The 13,903-nt window shown below is 35.6% G+C and overlaps 1 protein-coding gene across 3 annotated transcripts in view; it reads right to left on the bottom strand.

Annotated features, from left to right (window-relative positions):
- Positions 1-13,903, bottom strand: part of Prosap (SH3 and multiple ankyrin repeat domains prosap) — a 246,863-nt gene that overhangs the window by 113,388 nt on the left and 119,572 nt on the right. For all 3 annotated transcript variants that reach the window (XM_089099471.1, XM_089099470.1, XM_089099469.1), the window contains exon 5: positions 5,367-5,515. In XM_089099471.1, coding sequence (XP_088955597.1) covers positions 5,367-5,515 — 149 coding nt within the window. The remainder of the gene's footprint in view (positions 1-5,366; positions 5,516-13,903) is intronic.

Raw genomic sequence — 13,903 nt, 5'->3', positions numbered from 1 at the left:
GTCTACCATAAAACAATAGAAACAGTCACGTAATTTCGTCAAAATCCTAGAGGGTGGGGGCAGTTTGGAGCCGATTTTCCCAAGTCAAGTGAAAATGACAGTGAAAAATGAGCCACATAGTACCATAAAGACAAAGGTATACAAAAGAAAATAGATCTGTTTGAATTATGTAGGCCTATCTTGGTTTGACAAGATTTTTGAAGACACTAAATTTCAGCTGGGGGGGGGGTATTTCTGGGGGGAAAGTTGTCCTCCCTACCCCATAGCAAATTATGCCCCTGAATAGAAGTACTCTGACGAATAGATATTTGAGCGAACTTGAGATTCATTTGAGATTCAAGTTCCAAAAGTGCTATCAACAGCGAAGTAGTAATGACATCCTAAAAACCCCAACTACTATTACTATTATGATGAGCACGAAAAGGTTTAGGATGACACAGTCGAAAGCAAACAACAGATTTACGGTTTCTACTGCGAAAAAAGGGTCGTTTATAGACTAAAATAGTACGGGCCATGAAAAAATCCATGAGGGACACTATAATTAACTTTTGAAAGTGAACAGAAACATAACAGAGACAGAAACTATTCTACCATTCAAGTAAGAATTAAACCAAGAAATGCAATCCCCTCATGTCAAAGTGAAATAATTTATACAAGAGTATTCCATGAGTGTTTCCTGAACATTTAGGAACGAGGTATCGAGAAAACTAAACTAAAATCACAAAAAGATCCTAGAATCTAGAAAAGCAAGGGGTTTAAAAAATTCTAAAAAGGTAGTATCTGACTCTATAGCCGCAACTGATACTTTCATATGCCCTAGCCTAGATGATTAGCTTTCGATTTAATAATCGGCGCTACATGAAATGCGATATCCATAAACGACTGAAACATGCAATGGTCAATTGGGCAGTAGCTATATAATTATAAAATTTTAAAATTATAAGGGCGGTGTCTGTGCATAACTCCCTTGAAAACTCAAGTTTTACCAGACATTAAATTTTAATTGACAACGAATTTCTTTTCTGCCCCCCTCCCCAGTTCAATTTAATTTCAGCATGTTTCGCATTTTGTTTGGCAGAAGTTGAATTGTCGGGATATTATTTCTTTAAACTCTCCTGACAAAAACTGAATATCAAAATCGGGAAACAAATAAAAGTTCAAATGGGGAATAGCCCTTTAATTAGGCAGTGAAAACCAATAAAAAAAGCTGGATATTTCGGGCATATACATCAGTAGCCGTCATCAGCAAAAGCGTTCTGTAGAATTTTCTGCTGATGATGACCACTGGTGTATGTGGTCAAATATCCAGATTTTTTACATATGTTTTCACTCTCTAATAAAAGTATTTGTCCCTATTTAACCATATATTTCTTCGTCATAGAAAGCCAGTGTGGTATTAGAAAATGTTTTTACCTAATCTAAGATATTACACCGAAAAAATAATCTGTAAATACAGACATAAAAGAAACAGAAAAAAAACAACAAGGTCTGAGATGCAGTAGTATGAAAGAGACAGCCGAGCTGCACAGAAATTGACAGCAAATATCACGTTTTGAATCAGAAGTTTTTTTCAATTCTAAAATCTGTACATCATACAGGAAGATGCTTGACGAAAATGTTCAGATATCAGGATTTGTTCATAAAATTAATTCGAAGATCAGGCTTTCATTCGGAACACCCAAAATAAATTTTTTCAGGCGAACTTTACAGCAAAAAATACGACACTTCCGGAGAAAAAAAGAAATGACATTTCTAAGTCGAAGTCATTTTGAATTAAAGTAGGACAAATAGGAAAAATGGTGTGGTTTGTCAGACGCCAAGAAACACTACAACATGGTGACCAATAGAATATCGATGCAGCATGGTAACCAACACCATACATGAGACATAAATTCGAACTCTGGGTAATCAAAAATAGTTTTGATTTTGAATACCAATGGGAACTTTTCAAAGTCAAAAGAATAATGCTGTGTAACTTCCTCTGGGTAAGCTCTCTTTTCAATTAGATGTTAAAAAAAACATTAGTTTTGTAACCTTTTTTTTTAATTTTATTTTCTTAATCTTTCCCGAGTTGGTCGTGTTGTAAGTAACCAAAATACCCAGATAGATGTGTTTACAATACATCATTCTTTAGATAAGGTTTTCGACTGAGAAAAATTTTGCATTCATTTTGTTGTTCGAAGAATTTTCTCCGGAATTTGTACGAAAGTTTAGACACAATAAATCTTTGCGATCAGCTCCAAAAAAGACAGAAGTTCACATTTATTGAGCACTTTTTTTTTATGCTTCTCCGTATAAAATATGGTCACCAATACTGGCATGCATACTCTGTACTTCAGCGTTCTTAAAGAATCATAATTATTATGTAGAGCCTTTTCTAGGTATTCCTGGATTTAAGGTGTATTATACCGCAAGGGTGTCACCGCTTTACAATAGGTCGCTTTAGAAGTGTTTTGAGGAGGCCGCTGCGTAATTATTCAATAAGGATATACATTACCCTTCATCTGAGGAAATTTCTGAAAGGATCCCTACCAGGGTGAGGCGAAGCGAGAAAATGTCGTTACCTTGGTCAGATCGATTAATTCCATCAGGAGACTTGCAGGCTCCTTCATGAGCGAACTAATTGCTTAGAAGAAATAGTTTCCTTCAGATATTATTTGTCCAATCGAGCGAGCTTCCAGTAATACTTAGAGGGCCCTCACCAAAGTGTTTAAGAGGAAATTTAACCGGTCGTTATTCCAGAAAAAAATAACTAAGACTGCATATCGTTATTACCGATGACACTTTGAAACTCGCAATAATAAGTAATATGTCAGAGAAATTATTTCTGGTTCTTTTACCATAAAAAAGCCTTATAGTTATTATCTAATGTTTTTTTTGGCTGTGCCTGAGTTAGAACTACACGTTAGATAGGGACTTGCTTAAGTTAATTTGCATTTAGGTTAGACCCACGGCTACTAAAAATAGTTGTACTGCCCTTCAACCCATTTTCATCAATGCCCTATCCACATAAAGAATTACTATTTAATGTTCTAACAGTGAATATGGCCAAACAAGCCATTGTAATTAACTGTAACAGGGCAGTCCTTGAGGATAGAAACAAAAACTCGAAAAAAAAACAAGATTTTGATAAAAATATATAGGTCAAAAGAACCTGACATTTAAAAGTGACTCCAAATACTTAAAATTCATTAAAATTCAATCGAAGTATTCTGTCAAGAGTTTTTAGCATGAGAAAAGTTACATAATTCTAGAAAAGGGCAAAACATCCCTATCCAACAAGGACAATCTTCATAGAAATTACATTTTATAATTCAATATGTCCGAAAAGCCTTGATAGAAGGAGCCTTCAAGCCCCAATTGACACAAACATACATGTTACTTCCAAGGAGGTTATTTTTTTACCAGAAATAAATATATTGAACCAGTGGTTGGAGAATATCAAGAAGGGGCTTGCTCGAACGTAAATGTAGAGCTCTAGTGCACTTTTTAGGCAAAACAAGATTAAGCCACATGAAGGAACAGGTTTCTGCCGTTTGTGCCGCAAAATATCAACTCTATACTATACCAAACAGGGCCAAAACGTTACCGAGTGAAGGTTTTGTGATATTTATTTTTATATTTTTTTTGGGTGGGGGAGGGGAAGGGCCTGAAAATTAAAAGATCACATTTTCGTGCCCAAATTTTCAACAGTTTCCACGAGAAATGCTTTAAAGGAAGTAGGGGAGATTTACTGGGGGATAACTCTATAATATTATGCGAAGCAAATTCACCTAAATGAACCCATTCATTCTTGAGGCACTGCCATAGTGTACTACGAATTATAGTGTCATGTTTTATACATCGGGTCACCGGTAGAGGTACGAAAAGCAGGTGAGCCGGCACTTCTTTTCAATGTCAGCTACATCTTAATTTTGAAAGCGACGATTTCTGATCAATTTATCGGAGACACAAGCAGTAATTCGGATAACCAGTATTCTCTGTAGGCCTCCGTTGTCGAAGACTAAGCATTTTAGTATCAGTGGCTTAAATATTCCAATTTTCGCTTCCATGAAACAGTATTGATCTTACAATCGCTTCATAAATTTAGATTCTGGCGCAGAGATGTATTTGACGCCCAAGCCACAGCTTTACTCAACAGGGAGAGAGCTAGTGCCGCCAATGCTATTCCCAGTTGCATCTTATTCACATCTGCCATATACGACAATCGATGAGCTCAGATATCCCTGAGGCTCAGTCAAGGCCGCATCCAGGGGGAGGGATAAGGGATTTAACCTCCCCCCCCCCCAAAAAAAAATAGTTTGCCTGACTCGTAAAAACGTAACAAAAATGAATATAAAAAAAATTTGTATATGTTTTTGAGTTTTTTTTTGTAAACCTACCCCCCCGCAAAAAAAATCCCTTTGTAAAACGCCCCCCGAAAAAAATCATGGATAAGGCCCTGGGCTCAGTTAACTACACGTTCTACATCTAGCGAACCAAGGAGGATTTCCAGGGCTCTATTTGTTCTCAAGTCATTCATCATCTATTTATTCTGTAACCAAAAGGGCAGCCAGGTTGACGATTTCTATGAATGTATTTTTGAACATTTCCGACTGATTCAATAAGGACTACATGGTCGGCGTAATCAAAGCATGTGATAGCAAAATCTTGGGAAACAGAAACTCTTTAGCATGTTGCCGCTGCAATGTGAGTGCATGTATCTCTCAAATTAATGATGCATAACTATGTTTCAGGTAGCCCACGGTACTATATTTTAGAGGAAATAGGTCAATAAGCATTCTGAAAATACTTATTAGCCTCATAATAAAACTCAATAAAACACCCCGAAATGAAAAATCTAAAGCTTGTTTATGATTGTCCGAGTAAAAAATTTATTACTGGCATCCCAGGCGGGGATCTCAATTAAAAGAGGGCATGTGCCATCCCCCCCCCCCACCCAAATTTTTGGAACATTTTCATTGAAATATCATTTATTTCTGGTATTTTCATTGCGAAAAAGATAAAAACTGGCGAATTTGCCCCCTCCCTCCCCCTCTAATTGTTCATGAATTAGGGAAGTGATCACAGCCTTAGTTTTACAAATAAACTTTATCGCTTGCCCCGTATTGCCCAACTTATATTCATAGTGACCAAGCATGTAAACTTCACGTGAACTACAAGTAAAATATCACCTTTTCAAAAGCAAGGTTATTTTTTAGAGAATAATAGCAGTTTTTTATGATCACAAGTCCCAAGATTAGTCGATAATGCAGCTAAAGCAGAGTTCCAACATGCATTTCGAAATTTGTTTGCTTTCCGGTACACTAAAACTAAGGTATTGGTAAAAATTTTCTATTAAGTGTATTTATTGAAAAACGCCTTACTGCTTCGGTATTTCCTTTTTCACAAGCACGGTGCAACGCAGTTGACCCACACTTAGTCCTGTAGTCGAGAAGAGCTCCACCTCCAACTAAAGCCATAAGTAGCTGTTGACTTGACTTAGAACTTGTCGCAGCAATGGTAAGAGGAGTTTCTATAATAGAAGAAGGGGATTAAATAACTTGAAGTAGCGAATAAATAACACTTCTAACAAATATTATGGCCTTAATGACAATAGCAGGTGAGGATACAAGATGCACACAAGTTCATCTGTATCTTATTACATGACTGGTATATACTGATTATATGACTGAAACCTAAATATAATAGTAGAAGTTTGCCAATAACAATTTGCATTAGACTACTTTGTCGAAGTATAAACCTATATGGGCAGGAATTCTATTTTAAGTTAAATTTGCCGGCTAGATACCTTACCTATTGGATGCAGCTACGATCTAATTGCCTTCCGATTCGTTCGAGATTGAAGGTTTTTGTAAGGAGTAATAGTGTCCCGGACGGCAGGTTTGCTTGCCCTCGTTGCCAAGAAGAGGAGGAAAATTTGGAGTATTGTCTGAGTCGTTGTCGAGGTCTTTTGGGGATAAGGGAAAATTTATTTGGGAATGATGGATTGCTGCTTCCTGATGCCTTGAAGAGTACGTTGCCACAGTTTGTTTGTATAGTGGGAAGATATCTCGATCAGATTTTTGCAAAAAGAATCGAGTAGTCTTTATTTCTTCTTTATTATTGTGACGAGTGTTGTAATTCGTTAATCTTGTATGTTGTTTCTGTACATGGCCATATTTGGGCTTCAAATACACATTATCTTATCTTATCGTTATCTTATCTTATACAGTGATTAAATAAAAATAAAAACAGGTTTTTCAACTGAAAGTAAGGAGCAACATTAAAACTTAAAAGGAACAGAAATTACTACGTATATGAGGGGGTTCGCCCCCTAGTGAATACCTCTATTTGCGCTAAAATTCAAATTTGTTCCAATTCTTTAAGAATGACCGCTGAATCACAAAGGCCGTTTAATTAGAATAGATAGCTTTTTTGAAAGTACTAAAAAAAACTTTAGCGTAAAGAGCGAGATTATTCTTTTTATGTATCTATTGGTATCAAAATTCCGTTTTTTTAGAGATTTGGTTACAATTGAGCCGGGTCACTCCTTACTTACAGTTTGTTGCCACGAACTGTTTGAAAAGGATCAGTTCAATGTAAAAACAAAAATATAATACAAACCATAGCAATCTCGAGTATTGGAATGTTTGAAGTACTAAGGACTTTGAAATGAAACTTGTCGCTTTAAGTGGTCACCTGGAAATTTGCACAACCATGTATATTTAAAAATTAATTAAAAAAAAATTTTTTAATTAAAAAAAAAAAAAAAATCAATGTTTAATGAAAAAGATCAGTTTCTAGTGGGCAAAAAGTATACAAAAAATAATACAGACGTGAGTGAAAAAGAAAAACAGGACAAAATAAGATAAAAATGCGGCACCAAGCGGCTTAAGAAGGTGTAGCTTTCCTTCGACGGTGTAGTTGTCTTTGGGAATCAGCAAATGGCTAATAATTAACTTTTATGGACAAAAAGCGTAAGCAAATTTGGCTAACTAGTTTTGCCGATCTATTTTCACGGTTGAATGTGGCAGCAGTGCCGAAATTGTGATACAGCCCTAAAAATTTCATAATTTTGAAAAAAAACAAAAGAAAAGTCTTAGAAAAGCGTGGTTTTTAGATATGAATAGATCTAACATGATTTAGGGGACAAATGTATTTTTTAATTTCATGGCTTTGGTACTTTAGTCTTGAATGGTGGCACAACACTTTATGAAGAACTCCGTTGAAGTTGAATTATGTAAAAGAACAAATTTATTTAAGGAAGTTTATCTTCTTGGTGTAACTATCCTGTTTTTGTTTAAACATATTAATTCCATAAAGTTGAGAAAATATTACTTTTGTGTTATTTCTAAATCACTTTGCCGACTGACAATCTCTATAGTTGCGTTGCAATATCGGTAACGTTCCCCATTTTATAGAAAGCTAATAAGTATTATACATTTTTACAGCATGAACTATGGAAATTTCACTCTGAATCAACTAGACGCTTGTTAGTTAAGCCCAAAGTATAATCACCTACGGAACAAGTACTGACAAAACTCTTCAAAAGTGACCCCGCGTACCTCAACGCCTCAGGACACAAAATGTTGTAATACTTAATCGCTCCGAGCCAAAGTACTTTGGTCCAGCCAATGATTATGCTAGAGCGTGATTCAGGCGACGAGTGAACGGGATGAAGTGCGTAACTACACAATTTATTGAAAGGTTCGCATAGGCATACAAAGGGTCACTTTTTTGTGTGGAGAGGATAGGTTTTGGCAGTACTTGTTCCGTAGGCGATTATACTTTGGTTATGCCTAAGAACTAGACAATTGGCACATTGCCATATTAAGACGAGACTTATCCGCAAATAAATAATGAGAGGGAGGGTCAATCGAAATCGAATTTGGCTTTTAATTAAAATGGATCTAGTTAGACTCTTTCCACATCTAACTTCAATGAGCTTTTCAAGCTCAGAAAGCTTTTCGTAAGTGTGAATATAAGTCTTGCCGAACTCAGCTGTCAAAACCAAGCTATTAACTATCCAGCTTTGCTAGTCTAAGCGCAACAATCGCCCTTACAGGTATAACAATTTACGTAGATAATTTAGCAAAATATATAGTGGTATAAATGTGTGGTAAAAATTTACATCCGATTGAGATATGTTACTAAAAATTAAAAGTCAGCTAACTTAGAATATATAAGCAGTATATAGAGTTAAAAAAAAATTTTTTAATACACATATAAGTAAGATGCGTACAGCAAAGAAACAAAGTTCCAATACATCAGATGAAGAAATAGGGAGCGAAATACTTCTACACAACAAAGAAAATCCAATTTCAGGGGTGAGAACTCAAAACTGAATTACATTCTCAGGAGAGGCGCGAGCAACTACAAAGTCAATTATAAAGCAATAAAGCTTTGCGGAAGGAGGGAAGTTTTAGTCAAAACTTGGCGGAAGTTTCCTCACTTCCCCTAAACTAGGCTCACAAGACACAAATCCTGGATTTTAACAAAAACAACCGTGACGCTCAGGAGAGAGTTTGATAAAGAATTCATAAAGATAATTTGGAAAACGTTCACTTTATTTCATTTATCAAAGAGTTATTGAAAGAGAGAAATAAATTCATGACTTAGGTTTGGGAATTGAATGCTGAGACAATACCAAAGGTAACATTATAATAGGCGTAATTTCCAGTCAAGGATTTTGACGATCATTTTATATACTTCCCAAAGCAGGTTAATGGGATTATAGAATAAGAAATCTCGGTACTTGTGTAGAATCTGGGTACATACGAAAGAAAGACTGCATCGAAATCTCAAAACCGCTATTGATAAACAGGTTTGCGAGATGTTGCTCACTTCATGACAAAGATTTAAACTTTAGTTTTTTGCGGTTTAGGGGAACTAAAAGGTAGCTAGGTTAGGTTAGGTTATGCATTTAATATATGTTATGCATTACCCCCCCCCCCTAATGTACAAATATATACCCCAATTTGTTTCTAAACTATTATATGTTCATCCTATTCTGTTTTATTTCATTAGCATTAACGAAACTTCACTTCTCGCGTATGTACCCAGATTCTAAACAAGTACCGGAATCTCTCCAATAATGTGTTTTAATAAAGAGTGTAAATAATGTTTTGTAATATCCCTCAACCCTTTTGACCAATTCAGCTAGTTAAACAAATAAAAAAGGAAGAGGTTAGTGGAAAATAGGCGTTTTGAAATCGAGCGACTATATGTACGACACGATTGGTATCTAGTCACAAATACATATTTATGAACAAAAAAACAACAGCAACAAAAAAACAGGAGATGTAGAAAAAAGAATAGTAAAAAAATTAACAAAGAAAAACATTCAGAATAAATTGTAGTCACATAAACATTGTTAAAAATTCCCAATCGCACCACCTTATACGTGACTCTCCATGACTCGTACCTATGCTAATAGACCTACATAAATCCTTTCATTTACATGCGTTTATCCAAGTAAAACAGGATACCTCACGTCCATTCTTATTCTCACGTCCACTCTTCCTCCCAAAATATTTAATCCCTAATTAACATAACTTCTTATATTCACAGAGAAAAGGAAATAAGTCCCCAATAAAAAAGGTGCAAATAGAACAAGAGCAGAATCAGCCTTTAGTCTAGGCTACCTAAACACTTCCTATTTGTGAAATAAAACAATAACTGTTTCCAAATGAAATTCAAGAGCGACTGAAAAAGAACATTAATCTTCCCACCACTTACCCTCAAATCTCTGCTCTTCACGCTATAGTTTGATTAGCAATTTCATTCAACGAAATTTGAAGCGCAATAGATATGACTTGCTGGCAAGGCCATATCCAGGAGGGAGGGTTACCGGGTTTGTTACCCTTCCCCCCCCCCAAAAAAAAACAACAACAAAGTGCACGACTCTTAAAAACGTGACAAAAATGCATAGAAATAAATTTCTGATGCGTTTCTTCTGCACCCCCCCCCTTCCGAAAACATATGAACCCTCCAAACAAAAACCCTGGATACAACCTTGTCGGCTGGTAATTCTAAGTATGTTACATACCTTTCCTTTCAAAATATTTGATAAATACGCCCTTTCATTCTCCAAGCACTGACATAATAATAACAATAAAAAAAAATCTAGCACGCTCTTGTTTTACAGTATTCATTCCTGAAGCTTCTGAAAAAAAAATCACGTTTTAACGTAAAGAATGGAGGGCTGAGGGAGGCAGTTATCCCCTTTTGTTCATGATAATTCACATGCGTTCCCATTTTTCATGTCACTCTTAACTTTCGTTTAGAAAACTATTTGTTTTTTATTTAATATTTGTTCGTCTTTAATATCATTCAGGGAGTTGGCCACCCGATATATAATGTTCATAAATCAATCTTTCTCACTCGAGTAACTATTTTAACTTTTGGAGTAATAAACGATTTGATTGGCTACCTGGAAAAAAATCTATTAAGTAGTTATGTAGAATATTCGCTGCATATTTTTGAACCCACTGATTGGAGTTGATGTTTTATCAGATTTGACCGACTATCGTCGTCATAGTATTTCCCGAGTCCCCTGCGTAGCTTCTAGCTTTTTTCACATTTTCCCGTCTAAGATATTTAATAAGATCCATTGTTTCCGGCTTTTTATCTCAGAAACCTGTAAAGACCATTCTGGGGACAAATTGGACTCCGGTAGAATCGATATTTAAAACGTAAAAAAAAACCTATCGTAAATCGTAGAATCATGGAAGATTATTTTACTGTGACTTGAAAATTATAGACCTACTGCAAAAACTAAAGAACTGGAAACCCTGAAGGTACTAGATGCTGCCAAATCTATATCCAAAGAAGCAGTTTAATAAAAAAAAACTTCCCAGGCTATTTATTTTCAACCGAAAAGCCTATTCCCCATATCCATAGTTTGTACAATCAGAGCTTCTAACTGTATGCAAATATGAATAGAAGTAGGGAAAACTATAACAACTGCCAAGCGAACGACCGAATTTCATGGATTGTAACGGACTTTATAGGATTTTTAAAGGAATTCTTCCCGACCTTATAAAAAAGGCTTTAGCAACAAATTTAAATAAGTAATGTATATCTTAAAAGCGAAAACACTCAACGATTTTATTTATTTATAATTCGTCATCATAAATCTATCAAATCCAGAAAAAAATTAAGAGTATACCCATGTTCATACATTTAAGATCGTTCCCCCCAATTAATACCTCAGACTAAGTTCCACAGCTAAGCCAAGCCTTTAGATTACAGAAAAGCAATTTTTCTGTTGTACACTAAACCCCTCTTTATCGCCACTTAGGCTAATATGCCCAAGGAGGGTGTCCGCACTCCCAAATCAAAAGTATCTAACAAAGTTCAAACAAGGTACAACATACCCACCCTTTCTACTAAAACTCATCTCTGAAAAACTGGCCAATTTCCATGATTTAGGACTCTTGTCCCTGGGACTACGTTGATTATTTCATCCCTAGGGGTATACTTGCATCTTTCGACTATTCTGAGCAAAATAAGCATCTCAAAAGGTTTATCTAAGGCGATCAGGAGTATATGAGGACAAGCAGGGCATAAGGGGCGTTGGAGTTTCGAGGGGGGTCACAGACCTAGTAAGTGCTGCAAAACCACTCATGTTTGGATTCCATCCAAGTTTGACATTTTAACTATGTTCGAGTGTCAAACTTTCTTATTGCATGTATCTGCGAAGAATGGGCTAGTCATATTATTTGGGGCCCTTGTCCTTAGGGCTGCATTGATCACTTCTAGCACCTGGAGGCACAATTTTTCGACCTATCAATAATTTTTAGTGAATGATTTGGTTCTATAGACGGCGAGGGGAGATTAAAGAAAATCTCGAGGCACAAAAAGGCATAGGATGTGGTTATTACCTTACAATTACTTTCGGCTCGAAAAAGTGCATAACATTTTATTTCTGATTAACTAAGCCCCCTTCTAAGTTTCTACAACAACCCCTCATATAAGAAATACCCAGGAGGGGGGAGGGATAAGTAAACAGTACATTGTGGACCCTCACTGTTTACAAAATCAATGCTAGCGTGTTGACTGTGATTAACTTTAGTTTCAGGGTTATGGATGCACAAAATTAAGAGTCACGGTTACTTTAACTCTAAAAAAGAAAAAAAAAGGATTGAATTGAATTGGTTTCCGAACAGATTACTTCTGTTTCCTGCTATTAGATGAACTTGATATAACAAACATTATAAAATGATGAACAACAAAACCTGACCATTGAGTAAACGAATACACGAGGCCTACATAATATACCTTAAGTAAGGGAAAATAAATTATTTTGCCCGATGGGGGGGGGGGTTGGCAATTTCATTACTGAAGCTTTTAAACCAAAGTTTTTTTTTTAATTATATTTGAGTGTAAAATAATGGTATAAATCCAGAAATCCTTATCTGGAACCTCTTAGGAAGTTTTTGTTTGAGGTTATTCCTCACTCAAATTACAACTGTGAGCAAGCATTCATCTATTCCAGTTGAGACGTAAATAACCATTTACATTCAGATAATACACCTTATTATCTTTGATGGAAAAATGTTTGTGAAAGGTTAATGTAGCATATACGGTCACATGTTTAACACGTTTTATAAATGTGTTAATCATCAATAAGACAAAATATATTTTTGTAAATTTCTCCATTATAGTGCGGTTCACATTGTATTTTCGGCAGTTGATTCCAGATTTAGGGGGAAGGCTCCCCTGGGAGAGGGGGGTCGGTTAATATGAGGTGGTTAAAAAGCAAGGCATAAAGTATTTCTTGACCTAATATTCCAAAAACTCTAAATACGAGATAAGGGAAGGAAAATAAACTGTCGACAGGAATGACTAAAGATTGACTTAATTGGCAGAAATATTAATATCATCCTAGAACAAGACGAGACCTTTCACCAGAAGCTTTCAACTAAAATTCGAATAATCAAAAACATCTAGAAGCCGCATTTCTTTCACAACATAAATTTCTAGGTAATTATCAAGTTTTGGAAACTGATTCAAACCATTCTCCAACTTACAGATTAAACACTGGGGGGAAAAAGGGAAACCCATCAGTAGGCCTACTATCAATTCAAAAATGTCATTTTCCTTGTTTTTAAACGCGGGGGACTTTAAATTACTAATTCGGGGCTTTTAACAATGGTATTTTAATGACGTAATTGTTATTTCAATTTGATGTCATTATTGAGGGGTTTAAGGCTGTTTTCAGAATTTTCTAAAAAAAAAATTCTCGTAATGACGAATCTAGTGGAGCTTAAATTAAGAATTTGTATTGCCTAAATGGTGTTGCTCAGAAAATATTTTTCCCAATAGTGTTTCCTTAAAAACCAATTCAAAAATGTCGGCTACTATAGGCCGTGACTCGCCTTTTCGCCTACTCGGTTGCAGTTACTTCGACAACCATAATCCAGATCACTGTGATACAAATCCATTTTGAATGCTTTCTGGTTGGTCAAGAAAAGTATAACCTTTGTTTTGCGATTCGAAGAAATTGATAGTGACGATGAGAGATTCATTTTCCCTCTTTTTTGAACCTTCGAGCAACCCTCCTTTCCTAACATTGAAACTAAGGAATAAAAATAGCCTTCCCAAGAAAAAAAAAGTATAAACCAGTAAAACTCGGAATATGAGTTAAAATTTCCAAAAGAACTCCATGGGACGCTTTTTCGAAGGTTCACTGCTTTTGTTCTTCAATGCCGCAGATACCAATATTGGATAATGGAACAAGCTACTTGGAACTCATTTAGGATAAAAGTACCTTGCAAAAAACATGCAATTCAAAAACCGTGCATATTCATTACAAATAGTGAATACCATTAGTGAAATTCACAAATAGTGAATTTGATCAAAATGAAAACATTCCATTCGCAGCAAAATAAAACATGGCTTTTCTTTCAATGTCAAA

The sequence above is a fragment of the Artemia sp. Qi Xiang Cuo genome, chromosome 13 (genome assembly GCF_049724085.1).
Source record: "Artemia sp. Qi Xiang Cuo chromosome 13, ASM4972408v1, whole genome shotgun sequence".
Lineage (NCBI taxonomy): Eukaryota > Metazoa > Arthropoda > Branchiopoda > Anostraca > Artemiidae > Artemia > Artemia sp. Qi Xiang Cuo.
Note: the sequence above shows the minus strand (reverse complement) of the source record. Positions and strands in the feature narration are given on the sequence as shown.